The sequence below is a fragment of the Bubalus kerabau genome, chromosome 21 (genome assembly GCF_029407905.1).
Source record: "Bubalus kerabau isolate K-KA32 ecotype Philippines breed swamp buffalo chromosome 21, PCC_UOA_SB_1v2, whole genome shotgun sequence".
In the NCBI taxonomy this organism is placed as follows: domain Eukaryota; kingdom Metazoa; phylum Chordata; class Mammalia; order Artiodactyla; family Bovidae; genus Bubalus; species Bubalus kerabau.
In genome coordinates this window covers 55,922,840-55,943,974 of record NC_073644.1, presented here as the reverse complement: position 1 = coordinate 55,943,974, position 21,135 = coordinate 55,922,840, and the positions used below count along the sequence as shown (strand labels likewise).

The window sequence follows — 21,135 nt, the reverse complement described above, 5'->3', positions numbered from 1 at the left end:
AAGACTCTTGAGAGTCCCTTGGACTGCAAGGAGATCCAACCCGTCCATCCTAAAGGAGACCAGTCCTGGGTGTTCTTTGGAAGGAATGATGCTGAAGCTGAAACTCCAATACCTTGGCCATCTCATGTGAAGAGCTGACTCATTGGAAAAGACTCTGATGCTGGGAGGGATTGGGGGCAGGAGGAGAAGGGGATGACAGAGGATGAGATGGCTGGATGGCATCACCGACTTGATGGGCGTGAGTTTGAGTGAACTCTGGGAGTTGGTGATGGACAGTGAGGCCTGGCATGTTGCGATTCATGGGGTCGCAAAGAGTCGGACACGACTGAGTGACTGATCTGAACTGAAATAGCAGGGAGGGAACACAGCCCCACCCATCAAGAGAAAATTGGATTAAAGAATTACTGAGCATGGCCCTGCCCATCAGAACAAGACCCAGTTTCCCTCTCAGTCAGTCTCTCCCATCAGGAAGCTTCCATAAGCCTCTTATACTTACCCATCAGAGGGAAGACAGACTGAAAACCACTATCACAGAAAACTAGCCAATCTAATCACATGGGCCACAGTCTTTTCTAACTCAGTGAAACTATGAGCCATGCCATGTAGGGCCACCCAAGACGGATGGGTCTTGGTGGAGAGTTCTGACAAAATGTGGTCCACTGGAAAAGGGAATGGCAAACCACTTCAGTATTCTTGCCTTGAGAACTTCATGAACAGTATGAAAAGGCAAAAAGATAGAACACTGATAAATGAACTCCCCAGGTGGGTACATACCCAATATGTACTGGAGATCAGTGAAAAAAAAAAAAAAAAAAAAAACTCCAGAAAGAATGAAGAGACAGAGCCAAAGCAAAAACAACATCCAGTTGTGGATGTGGCTGGTGATGGAAGCAATCCAATGCTGTAAATAGCAATATTGCATAGGAATCTGGAATGTAAGGTCCATGAATCAAGGTAAATTGAAAGTGGTCAAACAGGAGATGGCAAGAGCGAACGTCGACATTTTAGGATTAAGCAAACAAAAATGGACTGGAATGGGTGGATTTAACTCAAATGACCATTATATCTACTACTGTGGGCAAGAATCCCTTAGAAGAAATGGAGTAGCCATTGTATTCAACAAAAGAGTCTGAAATGCAATCATTTCAGTTCAGTTCAGTTGCTCAGTTGTGTCTGACTCTTTGAAACCCCATGAATCACAGCACGCCAGGCCTCCCTGTCCATCACCATCTCCCAGAGTTCACTCAGACTCACGTGTATCGAGTCAGTGATGCCATCCAGCCATCTCCTCCTCTGTTGTCCCCTTCTCCTCCTGCCCCCAATCCCTCCCAGCATCAGAGTCTTTTCCAATGAGTCAACTCTTCCCATGAGGTGGCCAAACTACTGGAGTTGCAATACTTGGATGCAATCTCAAAAATGACAGGATGATCTCTGTTCATTTCCAAGGCAAACCATTCAATATCATGGTAATCCAAGTCTATACCCTGACCAGTAATGCTAAAGAAGCTGAAGTTGAATGGTTCTATGAAGACCTACAAGACCTTATAGAACTAACACCCACAACAGATGTCCTTTTTGTTATAGGGGCCTGGAATGCAAAAGTAGGAAGTCAAGAAACACCTGGAGTAACAGGCAAATTTGGCCTTGGAATATGGAATGAAGCAGGGCAAAGACTAATAGAGTTTTGCCAAGAGAACACACTGGTCATAGCAAACACCCTCTTCCAACAACCCAAGAGAAGATTCTACACATGGACATCACCAGATGGTCAACAATGAAATCAGACTTGCCGGGGTCCAGCCCCAGTGGATCCAGGGAATTCGAAGCAGGGACGGCGTCAGTGAGGATCAGGAAACAATTGCTTAATTAAACGTTAATTAAGGATATAAACAGTGGTTAAATAAGGATAGCTCAGTGAGGAAAATCAGTGGAGAAAAGAGGCTGAATAACTTGGTTTACGTGGAAAGCTAATAAAATTCCAAAATAAGGAATTTGCATCACCTACGTAGGTCGCAGGCGTCCTCCCGTTCTCCTGAAGGAGAGGAGACACTAAGGCCTCCCCTGTCAGATCTTAGAAGCCCAGGCAAAATTAGTAGGCTTGACGAGCCTCCACGCCCCAGATGGAAATTCAGCCAGAAGGTGAGAGAAAGAACGACATGGGGAGACCAAATTTCGGTGAACAGAGCCCGCACTTTATTTTCCAAAGTAGTTTTTATACCTTAAGTTGTGCATAGGGGATAATGGGGGAAGGGGTAGAGTCAGCAGTAAGCCAGGCTTTCTTCCTGCAAACTTATCATATGCAAAAGTTTAGGTGATTTACATCATCTTCTGGCCCAGAGGCCTGTTAACATTTTAAGACCCTTTCTTCAGAAAACTTATTTTTCTAAAGGTGATTAGTCAGGTGCCACCCTCCAAAAGCATTAGATAAAGTTGCATTTCTATAGGGCAAAGGTGTGGTGGGCTATAACAAGAAAAAGAATTAACTCAAGGGTCCAAGGTTACAAACATTAAAGCTACTACTTATATTCCTATACACCAATTATATGAATCAATACACTGCCAGGGACACAGTAGGTAAGGGATATGGAAACTTAGCAGCAAACATTGGCCCAACAAGTGAAAAACCCTTCACCAATACAATTTCTAATCAATCTTTTAACTGCTCAAAGGAATCTGCATTCAGACAGTTTAGAACATCTCATGCCTCTCACAGTTGTGAACTAAAACACTCTTGTCACGCCCAGGAACTTTATTAACTGGAGCTGTAATTTAACTCTTTTTCAGAGAGAGGTGGTGGGGGACAGCCCCCCATAAAGTCAGAGGTATAGGTGAGAGCACAAAGCAGTAAAGTAGGCAGACTCTAGTTTTGGGGGAAGATGCTTGAGAATTTACAGGGGGACTCCTGAGGCTCAATCCTGCCTTTGCATATGCCGAGCCTCCTTCCTCATGACCTTTGCCATGGGTGGAGTTCCTCACGCTGGCTCCCAGCAAGACTGATTATATTCTTTGCAGCCTAAGATGGAGAAGCTCTATACCGTCACAAAAAACAAGACCGGAGGCTGACTGTGGCTCATCATGAACTCCTTATTGCCAAATTCAGACTTAAATTGAAGAAAGTAGGGAAAACCACTAGATCATTCAGGTATGACCTAAATTAAATCCCTTATGATTATACAGTGGAAGTGAGAAATAGATTTAAGGGATTAGATCTGATAGACAGAGTGCCTGATGAACTATGGACAGAGGTTTGTGACACTGTACAGGAGACAGTTAACAAGACCATCCCCAAGAAAAAGAAATGCAAAAAAGCAAAATGGTTGTCTGAGGAGGCCTTACAGATAGCTGTGAAAAGAAGAGAAGTGAAAAGCAAAGGAGAAAAGGAAAGATATACCCATTTGAATGCAGAGTTCCAAAGAATAGCAAGGAGAGATAAGAAAGCCTTCCTCAGTGATCAGTACAAAGAAATAGAGGAAAACAACAGAATGGGAAAGACTAGAGATCTCTTCAAGAAAATTAGAGATACCAAGGGAACATTTCATGCAAAGATGGGTACAGTAAAGGACAGAAATGGTATGGAACTAACAGAAGCAGAAGATATTAAGAAGAGGTAGCAAGAATACACAGAAGAACTGTACAAAAAAGACCTTCATGACCCAGATAATTATGATGGTGTGATCACTGACCTAGAGCCAGACATCCTGGAATGTGAAGTCAAGTGGGCCTTAGGAAAAATCACTACAAACAAAGCTAGTGGAGGTGATGGAATTCCACTTGAGCTATTTCAAACCCTAAAAGATGATGCTGTGAAAGTGCTGCACTCAATATGCCAGCAAATTTGGAAAACTTCCAGGCCACAGGACTGGAAAAGGTCAGTTTTCATTCCAATCCCAAAGAAAGGCAATGCCAGAGAATGCTCAAACTACCGCACAATTGCACTCATCCAACATGCTAGTAAATTAATGCTCAAAATTCTCCAAGCCAGGCTTCAACAATACATGAAGCATGAACTTACAGATGTTCAAGCTAGATTTAGAAAAGGCTGAGGAACCAGAGATCAAATCACCAACATCTGTTGGATCATCGACAAAGTGACAGAGTTCCAGAAAAACATGTACTTCCGCTTTATTGACTATGCCAAAGCCTTTGACTGTGTGGATCAAAATAAACTGCAGAAAATTCTTCAAGAAATGGGAATACCAGACCACCTGACCTTCCTCTTGAGAAATCTGTACGCAGGTCAGGAAGCAACAGTTAGAACTGGACATGAAACAACAGACTGGTTCCAAATAGGAAAAGGAGTAAGTCAAGGCTGTATATTGTCACCCTGCTTATTTAACTTCTATGCAGAGTACATCATGAGAATTGCTGGGCTGGAAGAAGCACAAGCTGGAATCAAGATTGCTGGGAGAAATATCAGTAACCTCAGATATGCAAATGACACCACTCTTATGGCCAAAAGCGAAGAACTAAGGAGCCTCTTGATGAAAGTGAAAGAGGAGAGTGAAAAAGTTGGCTTAAAGCTCAACATTCAGAAAACAAAGATCATGGCATCTGATCCCATCACTTCATGGCAAATAGATGGGGAAACAGTGGAAACAGTGGCTGACTTTATTTTGGGGGGCTCCAAAATCACTGCAGATGGTGACTGCAGCCATGAAATTAAAAGACACTTACTCCTTGGAAGGAAGGTTTTACCAACCTAGACAACATATTAAAAAGCAGAGACATTACTTTGCCAACAAAGTTCTGTCTAGTCAAGGCTATGGTTTTTCCTGTGGTCATGTATGGATGTGAGAGTTGGACTGTGAAGAAGGCTGAGCGCCGAAGAATTGATGCTTTTCAACTGTGGTGTTGGAGAAGACTCTTGAGAGTCCCTTGGACTGCAAGGAAATCCAACCAGTCCGTTCTGAAAGAGATCCGCCCTGGGATTTCTTTGGAGGGAATGATGCTGAAGCTTAAACTCCAGTACTTTGGCCACCTCATGTGAAGAGTTGACTCCTTGGAAAAGACTCTGATGCTGGGAGAGATTGGGGGCAGGAGGAGAAGGGGACGACAGAGGATGAGATGGCTGGATGGCATCACTGACTCGATGGACGTAAGTCTGAGTGAACTCTGGGAGTTGGTGATGGACAAGGAGGCCTGGCGTGCTGCGATTCATGGGGTTGCAAAGAGTCGGACACGACTGAGCGACTGATCTGATCTGATCTGATCTGAAGTGACTTAGCATGGATGACCATGGTGGAGATGAAGTGTAAGTATTTGGGCATTTGAGAGGCAGAGTCAACAGAGCTGTGTAAGGAAGAGGTTCCACGATAAGTCAGAGATCTTTAGCTTGGGCAACTGGTGAATGATATAATGAACTGAGGAAAAACAGACAAATTCTTTGGTCATGTTAAATGCAAGGTGCCTACTAGTCACACGCATAGATACCAGGCAAATAGTGTATATCAGTCTGAGGTTTTGGAGAAAGACTGCGGAGAAATTTATATCAAGAGATGAGAAGCCACCAGCATATAAAGGGTATTTAAAATAAACCTGCATGAAGACAGTGTGAACATGTGTGTAAACAAATAAAATACAAATGAGATGATGTCAAACAAATAAGACAATGTCAAGCAGATATCATTATCTGCTTGATTATCTTCCCGCCCCACACTGGAAGACCAGGTTCTTTACAATGGCCTAAAGGGTCATGTGTGAGCCACCCCTTTGCACCCTTAGTTCTCTGTCCTCGTCTCCTTCCACTTTCCCCCTTGCTCACCTCGCCCCAGCCATTTACTCCGTGTCGGACCCTGACTTTTCCCAAAGGTGACAGACATACTCTGGCCGCAAGGCATTGCACTTGCTGTACCTCTGGGAAGCTCTCCCTCAGATACGCCTTCCTCCCTGACTTTCTTCAGGTTTTGTTATCTAATTTCCCACTTCAGACTTCTTTAGCTACCATATTTTAAAATTGCAATCTTTACCTAAACTCTTCATCTCCTAATAATCTCATTTTTTTTTCCCCACCATAGGGTTTATGGTCACTTACTGTGCTACCTATTTCATTATTCTTTGTCTCATCTCTCTCCATAAATTCTCTATAATGCCAATAATTAGAATAGTTCCTGGCACAAAGTGCTCAAAAATATAGAAACAAAGTCTACATTTCCTATGAGGTTCAATACAATTATCATTATGTACAACTCATTACATATAAAATTACCACAATTTTATATAACTCTCTCTATATGAAATTCTTTAAGGAAAACGTTTAAATTTTTGATGTTGAAACAACACAAAAGTACAGTTATTAATGTCATTTTGTCTTGGTCACCGGCAAGATTTGTCTCCTCTGGCTCCTGAAAATGAAAATGATTGCTGCTGTGTACCGTGTACTATGGACAAGGCATTGCCAAGTTGTTGGGACTTTGATATATCTGTTCTCTATTTAGTATGCTGCATATTATGGGTCATTCTGTTAGAGTTTAGCTCCAGTCCTTAATAGCCTATATATACATATATATATACATATATACATATTTTATATATATATATATATATATATATTTTTTAACAGAGAATTAGAGAAAGCCAATGACATACCCACACTCTTTCCAGACAGCTCTGATACATACTAATGTTTCATTTGTATTGGCAGTGCTTGTTCTCAGCAATGGATATCATCTTCCTTGTCACTCACTTCTACAAACTGTAAATGTTGCTTGTTTATTGCAGTGGACATTCACTTCTAATCATCATTTAACTCTATCATAAGGAATTAAAGGATATATATTAGGATGTTAAGAGTAATAGTCTGATAATCTTTGGATGGTAACCTGTGTTGCTTTGTGGTGTATATTTTCCACCTGCAATACTACATATTTACTGCTTCTATAACAAAAGTATATTCAAATGTTACAGTGGCTTTCTAAATTTGTCCATAAAGATCCATCAAGATTTGCTTAAATAGGATAAATGTATGTTATATAAAAGCCATATCTTTATAACTATTATGTATTTCTTTATAATTTACAAATTTTTATAAGTTAATCTTTTTAACATTGAGTAGTAACTCTCTGTCCCAAAAGATATATTTGGCTTTTAGAAAACTACCAAAGATAAATCTATATTTATTTTCTGTTAGAATGATTAGCATTTTTACTCCATCCCTTTACTTCTAATTCTTTCACATCTTAATAGTTTATATTTGCTGATTATAAATATCATATATCTTGATGTTTTAAAAATCTCAGTTAATAATCTATCCTTTAACTGGTGAGCTTAATCCATTTATGCTTATTGTTATTACTATATGAGGATTTATGTCATTTTATTATATACTTTTAACTTCCTATTTATTTGTAACAATTAGTTATCTTCATGATTTTGTTTGAATAGGCTAAAGCACTCTCCCCCACCATTATTTTTTCTCCTCTACTGAATAAGAAATTATATACTCTATATCCTTAAGCTTGTCACTTTTCAATTTTGAAAGGTTATGAAACTTGAAATGTAGAGTTAATTATATCTTTACTTTTCATAAGAACAACACTAAAAAAAAATCTCTAAACTGTTTAATCTCCATGATCTCTTATCCTTTACCACGTCATTTTTGTCAACTTTTTGTTAACTTTCCAAAGTATTATAATTTTTGTTTTATAAAGTCATAATTTGTTCAGATATGCCCATATATTACATTATTTTGCAAATCAATTTCCCTAATCACACTTCTAATGATTTTCTTTTTATCTTTTTTTAAAAAGTATGGCCCTTTACAAAAAAGATAGTGGTGATAAATTCTTTTTATGTGAAGGGTGTTTATGTTTCTCCTCTCCTTGTAATTATTCAGTTGTCTATACAATTTGGGGATGATGGAAATTTTTTGTCAGCACTTTGCAGATATTTCATTGCATCTTGGTTTAATTGTTACTATTGGGAATTCTTCATCAATATAATTATACTTCCTAGATAAGTAATCTCTCTCTGGGGCACTTTAAGCTCTTCTTTTTGTCTTTATCTCTGTACTGTTCAATATATCAAAGCTAAAGCATTATTCCTGAGTCTGATAATCCATGTATTTCATCAATTCTGGAAAATTCTCACTTCTTATCTTTTGAAAAATCATTTCTCCTCCATTCTTTATTTTCTTTGGGGATTATGAGTGATGCTTGCTAAATTTTCTTATTTCATGTTTCATGTCTTTAGAATTTTCTCTTTTTATCTATCACCATGTGTTAATTTTGTTTTCACCTATGTTTACTATATTATTTAACACATCCAGTGACATTTCATTTCAATGACTATATACTTTTCATGTTTAAAGTTTTTATTTTTTTCTAATCATTTAAATAAATTATTTCTCAAATCTGAATTGGCCTTCTCAATTTTTTGGAAAGAACTTGTTTACATGCTTTGATTGCTCAAGTGTTGTATATCTGAGATTTGAAGTTCCATGACTGGAATATTGGTAGTTATCAATATAAAATTATTTACCCATTTCATATATGTATGTATGAATACGTGTATGTGTTGTCACACCTCCTGTCATTCTGATCTTCCTGTTTCCTTCTTCTAAGAACACTTTTGGAGAAGGAAATGGCAACCCACTTTAGTATTCTTGCCTGAAAAATCCCACGGACAGAGGAGCCTGGCGGGCTACAGTCCATGGGGTTGCACAGTTGGACACGACTGAAGCGCCTTAGCTTGCATGCATGCAAGAAAACCTGACCACAGTGGATCCCCCTAGAGAATTCAGGGACATGGATATTTCCCAGCCCGGGCTGGGGGGCGGGGGCGGGTGGGGTGCATTATGCAGCCTACCACAACTCTTCCATGTATTCTCTTCTTCTTCCTTCCTTCTTTGTTTCTTTTCTACTCTTTATTTAATTTCTTACAATTAGTCAAAAACTTATTTTTCTCATTTCTCATTCTTCTGCCTGGAGATGCCCCACTTTTCAGAGTCTATTTTTTGAATGCATATAATAATTCTGATATGCACTGTTTCTTCTTTCTGGGTAATCTCATCATCTTAGAGTTTATGATTATTCTTAAAATAAACTTTAATGTGATCTTCCTCAATGCCATGTGCCCAAGGAGTATTACACCTATCATGCAGATTCCAAAAGACAGAAGTTCTTTTGTGGCTCATTTTGCAAATGAAGTGAATTTGCAGTAATTCCACTTTATGATTACCTAAAAGACACTTGCTCCTTGGGAGGAAAGTTATGACCAACTTAGATAGCATATTAAAAAGCAGAGATATTACTTTGCCAACAAAGGTCCAAATCTAGTCAAGGCTATGGTTTTTCCAGTGGTCATGTATGGATGTGAGAGTTGGACTGTGAAGAAAGCTGAGTGCCAAAGAATTGATGCTTTTGAACTGTGGTGTTGGAGAAGACTCTTGCTAGTCCCTTGGACTGCAAAGAGATCCAAGAAGGAGACCAGTCCTGGGTGTTCATTGGAAGGACTGATGCTGAGGCTGAAACTCCAACACTTTGGCCTGGGAGGGTTTGGGGGCTGGAAGAGAAGGGGACGACAGAGTATAAGATGGCTGGATGGCATCACCAACTTGATGCACATGAGTTTGGGTGAACTCCAGGAGTTGGTGATGGACAGCAAGGCCCGGCGTGCTGTGATTCTTGGGGTCGCAAAGAGTCGGACACGACTGAGCGATTGAACTGAACTGAACTGATCAGGCTAACAGGGCTAATTATCTGTTTCCTGGGGGCAGGAAATTAGAGCCTGTTCTTAGATTCAGAGGTTTTGCTTACATCACTGTTGCATTTTCAGGATTCTCTGCATGGGTAATTTTTGCTAGTCAAGCTCCTCCATTTTATGGTAAGGGTTTAATTTATATCATTACTGATTTGTATAACAATTTCTACCTGTTCACTTTAATTTTATTTTTAAGCAGCACAAATGGATACCCATGCTGTTTCCTGGAGAATGCCTTGTTGAACTTAATCAAAAATTCCTTCATATCCTATGCAAGACATTTACATAAGAGCTTTGGGGAATTCTAATGATTTTGTTTTTTTAAGCTGATATTTTGAGATGCAAAATAAATATTTTAAAACTTCCCAGCTGTTAGTAATAGCAAACATGCTTTTAGGGAACCCTGAACAAATAGTGAGGTTTGGCTCTATAATTACTTTAACAAAACATCTTAATTAAAAGGGTGATCCATAAGGAACTGGAGTATTTCTCCAAATTACTGCTTTTTTTTTTTTTAATTTAAGTATATTATTTTACTAGCCAGATTATATTGGATAATCATTACACAGTTTACACACATTCTTAATTGTATGATATCAAAGTCATTTTTAAATTTGAATATCGTAAATAATGCCTCACTAAATATATTTTGCCCAGTGCTTCCCACCACACCACCCTTCCATCACCCTCAGATAATTTCCTTATGTAAGAATCCAGGAAGCAGAATTTGCTTATGTTGCTTAACATATATTACTATTGATCTTCACCCTGCTTAAGCCAAACAGAGAAGGCAAGAGAAACTACAGAAGTCATAGAAAGAGAGGGAATGGCTTTCACTGCTTTCAGCTATCTATATGCATCACTGCTTCTGTTGAACTGACGTGCAAGGCTTAAAGTTATCACCCTAATGAATAAATCACAGCTTGGAGTTCACAAGGAGACTCAAAAGCAAGGAGAGACAGCTATCCAGTAACATACACTTAGCAGGTCCAACACTGGGCCTCCCTCCCAGCGCAGATTTCTCTGGTTACAGCAAAGAATACCTCTCATTTCAAGTGGTTTTCACAAAGATTGCTTGCTCCTTATCCAAAAGCTTAAAGGAAATCAAAGCCATTCTATATGGAAATCTGACTTCAGAAAGCTTAGCCTTGAAAACTCTGATAAAAGTCATCTAAATCTCAATTTATAAATTAAACATTTACTTGAATAAGTTAAAATCTCAGATGAATATTTAAAGAAAACCCCCCTAGCTTAAATATATGTATATGTTTATTCTATAGATTCTGTATAGGTTCCATATTCTATGCTATTTCTATATTTTCAGATAGAGAGAAAGCCATCAGGCTGCACATTCTTTTGGGGCTACTAATGACCACTTCTGGGCTTGTCCATTTATCCAAATCTTAATTCTTATCCAAGCTCACACTTTTTAATATTTGAATGATGCAGTCAAATGAAGAAAAACCAGAGGAAGGAAGAGGAATCAGATTCAGTTTCAGGGAGTAGCTCAGTGAAGAGAGATCATGGGTCAAGAAGTTGAGACAGCCTTAGGATCAAATGTGTGGTCTTTTAGTGCAGCAAGTGAAACCAGTGCTTTACAAAGCAAATGAAACACATCTGGCCCAGACTTGTACAGTTAAATGCCCTGACTATTAGTTTCCACTCTGTTTTAAAGGCTAATGATTCTCAAGGAGTATAGAACAGGTGCATGCATACTCAGTCACTCCATTGTGTCCAACTCTTTGCAACCTAATGGACTGTAGCTTACCAGACTCCTCAGTCCGTGGAATTGTCCAGGCAAGCATACTGGAGTGGTTTGCTATTTCCTTCTCCAGGGGATCTTCCCGGTCCAGGAATTGAGGGGATCTTCCTGGTCCAGGAATTGAACCCACATCTCCCCATTGCAGATTCTTTACCACTGCTCCACATGCGAAACCCTAATTATCTCAAATCATAAACTATAACAGCATTATGTACAAGAAGTATGGACTCCACTAGCTTTCTTCTATTAATTTGTATTTACATTTTATCAGATTGCTAATGTTCATGGCCAGTTCTTATGGTTCACGATAACTGTTTAAACAATTTTAATCCAAAGGTCTAAACAATTTTAACCCAATGAAGATGTGAAAGAATGAGTGAAGAGGCAACAGACGAAATGTGATGAAATGTGTTAAGATAATTGGTTGGTAAAGGAGTAGGAGTGAGGATGAATTCTGAGCTAATAATGATAGATGTGCTTTTTCTTAAGCCATACTTTTTGAAAAATGTTTACTATTCTGTCCTACACACCCTTCTCTATAATCCTAGCTGTCAGTCCCCTTTCCCTGAAGTTTCTGCTTTAAGTACTCCTTGTTCTTATGAAGCCTGCTCACTCACTGCAGCCATTGTTAATGCCTCAAGAGAGTTATTCCTGTTTTTCACATTTGTACTGCCCATTACTTGGCACACCATAGGTACTGAATCAGTACTCAAATAAGGAGAAACAAAGGGAGAAATGCTGCATGAGAAGAGAGATACTATTAAGCTAAAAACATGGTACAGTTCAAACATCCAAAGAAATAGCATTTATTAAGACTCTATGCATGAGCACTGCATAGAGGCCCTTGATTAGCATAGATGCATGAAATTGGCTTCCCTCGTAGTGCAGGGGTTAAGAATTCACCCTGCAATGCAGGGGACACCAGTTTGATCCTTGGCCTGGGAAGATCCCACATGCTGCAGGGCAACTAAGCCCACGTGCCACAACTACTGAGCCCACGCGATGCAGCTACCGAAGCCTGTGTACTCCAGAGCCCGTGCTGTTCAACGAGAGAGGCCGCTGCAATGAGAAGCCTGCTCACCGCAGCTAGAGAAAGCCCTCACAGAGCAACGAAGACGCAGCACAGGCAAAAATGAAATTCAATAAATAAATAAAAATAAATGAAAAAAAAAAAGATGTGTATGAGATGGAGTCTACTTAGATCCAAGGGATATGAAAAGAATGTAGTTAAGTGGGAGTCTTGTGCCATCCCAGGAGCTGCGAGTTTACATTTGGTTCTGCTTACAGTGTGAGTCATTCAGAGCAAGGAGTAGGAGCACGCAAGTCAGCGGAGCATCCCATTCCTCCCGGGTATTTTATGGGAACTTCAGCACCTCCACTTCATTTATTTTCACTCCTTCCAGTAAGAAACATAGTCCCTTAAGTTTGGGTAAATGATATGACCTCATTTCTTAGAATCTTTTGCCTTGAATCACTATTTTTACCATCACTGGGTCAGTTCTACAGAATTCATGGACACTTATGTTTGATAAACTGGACTGGACACTGACTCACCCAACCTGGTCTTGAGTATCAGCTCCATAGTTAACAGCAGAGTGAGATCAAGTGAGCTTAATTTTCTTAGCTTAACTTACTCTTTAAAAATAAAGATAACAATATATACTACAATGGAGAGAAGAGAGCATAAAGCACAATATATAAAGGTTAAAAGTAATTTCTCAAGTAAAATAGAGAAATGAACTATTCCTATAGCACATCCTAGCCATCCTTGTATTGTTTACATGAGACCAATCATGTTCTCGTGACTTTGGGCCCAGCTCTCCTGACCTCCTTGTCATACTTCAGACACCAACGGGGCTCCAGTCTCTGGATGTCTATTCTTGCTATTTCTTCTGCACCAGGGGCTCTTGTCTGAACTATTTGCATGGTCGTTTCCCTCACTTTCTCAAGATCTGTGCTCATGTTTTGCCTAATGTGCGAGATCTTCTCAAATCCCTACATAAAACAGTACTCCCTCATCATTTGCTATACCTTCTGCCATACTTCCTTTTTTTCACATCATTTGTCACTACCATTTCTACCTTCAAAAATTTATACTCTTTGAGAATAGTGACTTTGTTTATTGTTTTGCCCCTAGAACCTAAAATAATGCCTGGTATAGAAAAACTTTCAACAAGAAATATATGTTGAAAGAATGAACACATGATTTAAACTTCCCTAATCCAATACTGAAGGGTATACACTCTGCAAAGTGTGACTTGATGCAGCTCTGTGACTTCTTGATTTATCTAAGACAAGTTAAATAATATTTATTTTCTAAGGCTCAATGTACTTTATTGTAAGGTAGTCCTGAATTGGCCCATGTATCAGTTCAGTTACTCAGTCGTGTCCGACTTTTTGCGACCCCATGAACTGCAGCATGCCAGGCCTCCCTGTCCAGTACCAACTCCTGGAGCTTGCTCAAACTCAAGTCCATTGAGTCGGTGATGCCATCCAACCATCTCATCCTCTGTCGTCCCCTTTTCCTCCAGCCTTCAATCTTTCCCAGCATCAGGGTCTACTTCTAATACACTTTTTGGGTTTTAAACAGGGTATTTTCTTCAAATTGCAAACATAATTGTCAGTAGTTTTAAAAAATTATTTCATGGCTTGCTTTGGATAAAGCAGGTTATAGCTTTAATGATATTCTTAGGATTGAGAGAGTCATTTCCTAGGCAGGTTGATAGGAAATCTAGGAGTCCCCAAGGAGAGAGGGGTCTCCAAATGGAGGAAATAGCCTGCAAGGGTCAGACATTTTTATCTCTCTTAAGCGGCAGGAGGAAACAAACTAGCAATATTTTTTTTTCCTTCTCTATACAAATTTAAAGGGAGGTTTCTCTTAAAATACTGTGTTGCCATAATGACACCTGGTTTCGCCTGAAGTTAGCTATTCTTGAGCCTAGAGATAACCAATGCCTTTTTCTTAAGGAAATGTTTGTCTTAAGCTATGCTAATGTACTATGCCTTTACCCCAAACTCTGTCTCCAAGTCGGTTCAGCCTCTTGGCCCAGAACCTACTTGACAAACCAGTATGTTATACTCAGATATTGTTCCCCTAATCTATGTAAATGAAACTATTTGTATAGTGGTCTGCCCTTCTTTAAGATTCAAGTTAACCATTTTATGGCCCAGGATAAACCATATGGTGCCAAGATTATCCCAAAATGCATCTTATGGGCGAGGGGCCTGGTGCCATTCTGAATTTTAAGAAATTCCTTTCTTTCATTAACAGACTGCTAGTGACTATATAACATCCAGCTGAAGACTAGCAGGGGGCTACTCTTTCTGCCCCCTTCTGATGCCTATGTCAGAAGCTTTCTCTATCTCCTTTATACTTTAATAAAACTTTATTACACAAAAGCTCTGAGCGATCAAGCCTAGTCTCTAGCCCCGGATTGAATTCTTCTCCTCCGGGGGCCAAGAATCCTGGTATATTCGCGTGATTCAACAACAACCTTTCAGGATAAAGTTCAAATTCTTATTTTGGTCTTGCCAAACATAGAATCTGCCTTTCTTGCAAAAGTAATTGTGTGCCATCTCTGTGTTTCAGCCTTGATGGTCTTTATTTCAGACCCTAATAGCAGTACTATGACCTATGTTGACTTCAAACCTGCATTTACTTTGCCTTCTCCTCAGTTTTTAATGTATGCTTTGCAATGATAATTCTTGTTGATGCATCAGGTCTCAATTTTAAGCACAAATCTTCTCTATATCCGTCTGTTTGCCTATCTATGGTTCTATTTAGCCATCCATCCTAAGTTGAACTATAGGATACTGCCAATATTCAACCAGATTTGTACTATAACAATGATGATTCCCTATGACTACATTTAGAATGTTTCTTTCTAAACTGCTGCTGCTGCTGCCGTTAAGTCGCTTCAGTCGTGTCTGACTCTGTGCGACCCCATAGATGGCAGCCCACCAGGCTCCACCGTCCGTGGGATTCTCCAGGCAAGAACACTGGAGTGGGTTGCCATTTCCTTCTCCAATGCATGAAAGTGAAAAGTGAAAGTGAAGTCGCTCAGTCGTGTCCAACTTTTCGCAACTCCATGGACTGCTGCCTACCAGGCTCCTCCACCCATGAGATTTTCCAGGCAAGAGCACTGGAGTGGGGTGCCATCACCTTCTCTGCTTTCTAAGCTACACAAGGAAAATAATCATATCTTTCTTATTTATTATTATATCCTCAGAGCTCAGTACAATGTCTGATGTTAGGAAAACTTTCTATAAATATTCTTTGAATTAATGTGCTATTACATAGCAGTGATTATCAGTATTGTGGAAATAGTATTTGTTGGTTGTTTTACTGCCAGCATAATCATGTTGTAAAACCTAGACTGTGACTATACTAAAACAATTGAATGGCAGTGAGTTATTTATAAAGGGAAGACAGGAAAGATCAAGGAGGAAGAAAATTGAAAGAAGGAGCCTAAGGAAGAGAAAGGGAGAACAGATTTGAAAAATGGTGATGGAGAGGAGAGAGGGAGAGAGAAAAATGAGAAGAAAAGAGAGAGACAGAATTGTCAGTTTCCAGTAACTTGAATATTTTCAGGTCTGGCACTGAAGAAGTACGTGAATTCCATTTTCAGTTAGTTAGGTAGCCATCATATTCTCAATACACGTGTTTATTCTTTTAGCCACTTTTTTCTTGGTCCCAGTTTGGATCACCTAGTTTTAAGTCTACTGATTTCAACTTCCTTCTTTTTCAAGTATCTTTCATTTTTTATAAATTTCTACTTCATGTATCTGTAATTCTCTAGAGTATATTTCTACTTTATTATTTGTATTTTTGTTTATTCTATTATTTATATTTCCATTGCTTCCATTACCCCTTTCTCTTGAATTTTATTCTCATATTTAGTCATGATGCTTTTTATTTCAAGAAGTACTTCTCACCTGATAATTTTGAAGATTTTGTTATATTGAACGCACTGATATGTGATTTTATATGAACCTCAATATCTCATCCACAAGTATTTCAGATAGCTATCAATTAAGAAAATAGGGCAGACTATCCTTTATGTAAAAAAAGTGCCAAACATTAATGATCATATCATAAGCTAGTCAAAAATACATATTGCTATTTGCAGAAGTATCATAAAAGAGCCAGAGAAGCTATGTAAAATAATTACATTTTATGCTTATTATCGGAAATTGCAGGCATTACTCTGAAGAACATGGTTAAGATCCATTACTTCAAATAAAATAAATAGAATAAAGGTCATATCAAATTTTTTGGAAAAAAAAAAAAAGTGATTTGCTATGAAGACTAAAAAATGGGCCAAAGAACTAAATAGACATTTCTCCGAAGAAGACATACAGATGGCTAACAAACACATGAAAAGATGCTCAGCATCACTCATTATCAGAGAAATGCAAAATCAAAACCACTATGAGGTACCATTTCACGCCAGTCAGAATGGCTGCGATCCAAAAGTCTACAAGCAATAAATGCTGGAGAGGGTGTGGAGAAAAGGGAACCCTCTTACACTGTTGGTGGGAATGCAAACTAGTACAGCCACTATGGAGAACAGTGTGGAGATTCCTTAAAAAACTGGAAATAGAACTGCCTTATGATCCAGCAATCCCACTGCTGGGCATACACACTGAGGAAACCAGAAGGGAAAGAGGCACGTGTACCCCAATGTTCATCGCAGCACTGTTTATAATAGCCAGGACATGGAAGCATCCTAGATGCCCATCAGCAGATGAATGGATAAGAAAGCAGTGGTACATATACACAATGGAGTATTACTCAGCCATTAAAAAGAATACATTTGAATCAGTTCTAATGAGATGGATGAAACTGGAGCCTATTATACAGAGTGAAGTAAGCCAGAAAGAAAAACACCAATACAGTATACTAACACATATATATGGAATTTAGAAAGATGGTAACAATAACCCTGCATACGAGACAGCAAAAGAGACACTGATGTATAGAACAGGCTTATGGACTCTGTGGGAGAGGGAGAGGGTGGGAAGATTTGGGAGAAAGGCATTGAAACATGTATACTATCATGTATGAAACGAGTCGCCAGTCCAGGTTTGATGCACGATACTGGATGCTTGGGGCTGGTGCACTGAGATGACCCAGAGGGAGGGTATGGGGAGGGAGGACAGAGGAGGGTCAGGATGGAGAACACATGTATACCTGTGGCGGATTCATTTCGATATTTGGCAAAACCAATACAATATTGTAAAGTTTAAAAATAAAATAAAAAACATAAAAAATAAATAAATAGTTTATACGGCATTGCTGAAGACTCTATATCCATTCAGGATTTTTTGATTTGTTTTGTTTTGCATCTAAAGATACAGGAAGAAGAAACATCCCTAACGTGGAAGTTCATCAAATTTTTAGAGGTATTCTTTGAAGCTGAAGTAACAAAGGAGACAGATATCAGGGTGACAGTGATGGGGAAGGTCTTACCATCAAGATCATTCTCTGGAGTCTCTGCTGTGAACCAGTTGGAAGGGGGGCCAGTGCCATTGACTGTCATGGCTGACACCTGAAAACTGTACTGACTTCCTTTCTCCAGTCCTGTGAAAGAATTTTCCACAGAAGGAAAAAAAAAATAAGTTACTGAATAACAAGTATTTTTCATGGGTTTTAAAAGTTTTAGCAAAATTTCAACAATACTAAACATGCTTTACATTTTCTGTGATTGTTGTGGTAATTACTGTTATTTTGGCCAAAAGGGTTGGAAGATTACAGCAAGAAATCAAATTATTTTTCATATATTCTCATTTATTTTTCCCAGTTTACAAAAATGTATCCTTGAAAATAGCCTCAGGGCAGATGCAGAATATAAAATATGAACGATGAAGAAATAATCAAAAAGAGCAAGGATCATTTTTCCTCACAGTCCAGAAGAGGCCTGCCTATAAATCAAGAACTGTCAATCTAAAAATTTATGCTCCATCATTCATTCAAGGTCAGTGATTCCTTTGGGCAAAGAAAGAGAACTCCAAAGCCACTGTACTTCAGCTGAAAATACTAGGTTTTCATCTCTCGAAAACATCTCAAGGCATATTTGTTTTGCATTAGGTTCCATACTACAGCATGAAGAAAATCTATCTCTGTGATAACTTGGACACGGATTGCAGTACTCAGTGATGACCTCTGAGCTGATTTTCCGGTACACAGAAAGTACAGGTAATAAGAGAAGCCTTGTGCATCATGGCCGAGTGTGACATGTATAAATTTGTAATGTGAATAACTTTCCTTTTATCTGAGTTTCAACATAGCTCATTATGACACATGTTTGTAAAACAAATAATGCCTCTCAGAAGACCATATGACTTTTCTGAGACACTGAGGACTCAGTGTAAACCAACAAGTTGTTAAACCTTAAGGAGTTGAACAGCACTGATAACAATTAAAATATCATCTCTCTTTTTTCCCCATTAATTTGAAATGGAACAAACATTTGGATCTAAGGAAAAATCATAAATAAAATAGCCTCTTAGAGAAATGATGCTTCTATTAAATACAAAATTATGTATTTGTATATTTTTGTACAGAAGGATGAATAATTCTTGGTACTGAGAAGAATTCTAACTTGCTACTAATAGATGGCTTTTAAGCCATGGTTAGAATGAATTTGGTACAGTTGAAGGCAGTCATCTTCAGTAACTAGGACTTTTAGAGAAGGCAATTTGATAAACTCACCCACATATAATACTGGCCACCTAAGATACTTCTAATTTTATAAAACACATTGGAAGGCATGGGTTGAGAATAGTGTTGGTACTGTTGTTTCTCTTACTATGAGTGTTTTAGTTGTACATCCATAGAGTCACTACGATGCCTGACTCATGGAAGGCACAAACAGAAACAACTGTTGGAAGATTTATTAAAGCAAGTCTTAGCACTAAGGAAATACTAGGTTATAATACAATACCAACACCATCAGCAAGGTGGTGAATGGATGCTTTTAAACATAAAAGCTTCTTTAGGTAGGCTTGTGCTCACCCTGACCTGTCCCTTAATTAGCATGGCATCAATCTGATATTTGTTAACGTTTTGCACCCTTACCTGGGTACTGCTGTTGATTCCTGAGGCAGAAGGAGTACAGAGCTGTGTGGGAAATCAGAAAGCTCATAGGAAGAGAATTTGGGGAAGTAATGTTTACCTAATCATTGAAGCTCATGATTTTCACGGTTGTCTCACCTGAAACAGTTTAATTTCATCAAGAATATACTCTTTTGTATTAAGAAGAAATTTGACTTCATTTTTCTTTGAAATGGATGGACAATTATGTCAACACTATCTCCAATGACTGATGTGGAATACCATCTTTGATGGTTAGTTTTATATGTAAACTGGAGTAAGACTAAAGTCCCCTCAATCAAACACTTATTGTTGCTGGGAAGGTATTTTTGTAGATATGACTAAAGTCCATAGTCCATTGATTTTATATAAGGGATATTATCCTAGATAATTTGGTGAGCCAGATTTAATCAGGTGAAGGATCTTAAGAACAGACTGAGGCTTCTCTGAAAAAGAAATTTCACTGGTAGGGAGCAGCTTCAGCTTGAGAGTTCCAGCTGCCTCTCCTGATGGCTTGCTCTGTCAATTTTGGAATTGTCCAGCCAACCACCACAATCAATTAAGTCAATTCCTTGCAACAAATCTCTTAGTATATATCTCCACTGATTCTGTTTCTCTGGTCAACATACCTTGACTAACATGTCAACTTCTTACATGCAATATTCTGACACATAAATGGAAATCTTTCTGAATGCCCTATACTCTGTCCCATTCATTTGACTTTATAACAAGTGATGTGTTGCATGCAGACTTTACTGCTTTTAACATAACTTAACTAAAATATAGAAAGGGCTTCCCTGGTGGCTCAGATGATAAAGCGTCTGTCTGCAATGCAGGAGACCCGGGTTTGATCCCTGGTTTGGGAAGGTCTGCTGGAGAAGGAAATGGCAGCCCACTCCAGTATTCTTGCCTGGAAAATCCCATGGATGGCAGAGCCTGGTAGGCTACCATCTGTGGGGTCGCAAAGAGTTGGACACAACTAAAATATCTTACTATAAAGCAGATACACAAATTTCTCTTTATAATTTTGCTAAAATTCAAGTTACATATTTTGAGTTTAGGCTCTATCAGTATCATTAACTCAGTTTTGAGTAAAATGAAAGCTGACTAATAGCCTGAATAATAATTTGAAGTAACTATTAAAAGGCAGTTAAGAGACCATCCATTGTTTCCCCAATGGAGCCTCACCTGGCACCCCCCACCCCACCCAGCTACTTATCAGAATATATTTTCTAACCAAACACAGTAAAGTAGCTTTTCATATCTTTCTATGATATCAGTAGTGAAGTTTTAACCCTCTGTACAGAGTAGTACCCAGATGATCCTAAAAATCCTGCCAACTTTTCTTATAATACTATATTTTAGCTTAACTTTTAAAAATTTTGCATTTTCTTCTAGAATATTGCTATGGAATCTCACTAATAACACCTAGAAATTCTAGTATAAGAAAACATTTAAAGATATATACAACATTCCACTATTAAAAGAGATTGTAATGCTTAGTGAAACAGCCCATCTAATGCTGTTCATCCAACTAAGTGATCCTGTAAATAAAGCAGGTATATTTCTGGAATAAGAAATT

The 21,135-nt window shown here is 38.6% G+C and overlaps 1 protein-coding gene across 11 annotated transcripts in view; it reads right to left on the bottom strand.

Moving 5' to 3' along the window:
* Positions 1-21,135, bottom strand: part of DCC (DCC netrin 1 receptor) — a 1,416,568-nt gene that overhangs the window by 230,183 nt on the left and 1,165,250 nt on the right. For all 11 annotated transcript variants that reach the window (XM_055559274.1, XM_055559275.1, XM_055559276.1 and 8 more), the window contains one exon: positions 17,931-18,041. In XM_055559274.1, the coding sequence (XP_055415249.1) occupies positions 17,931-18,041 (111 nt within the window). The remainder of the gene's footprint in view (positions 1-17,930; positions 18,042-21,135) is intronic.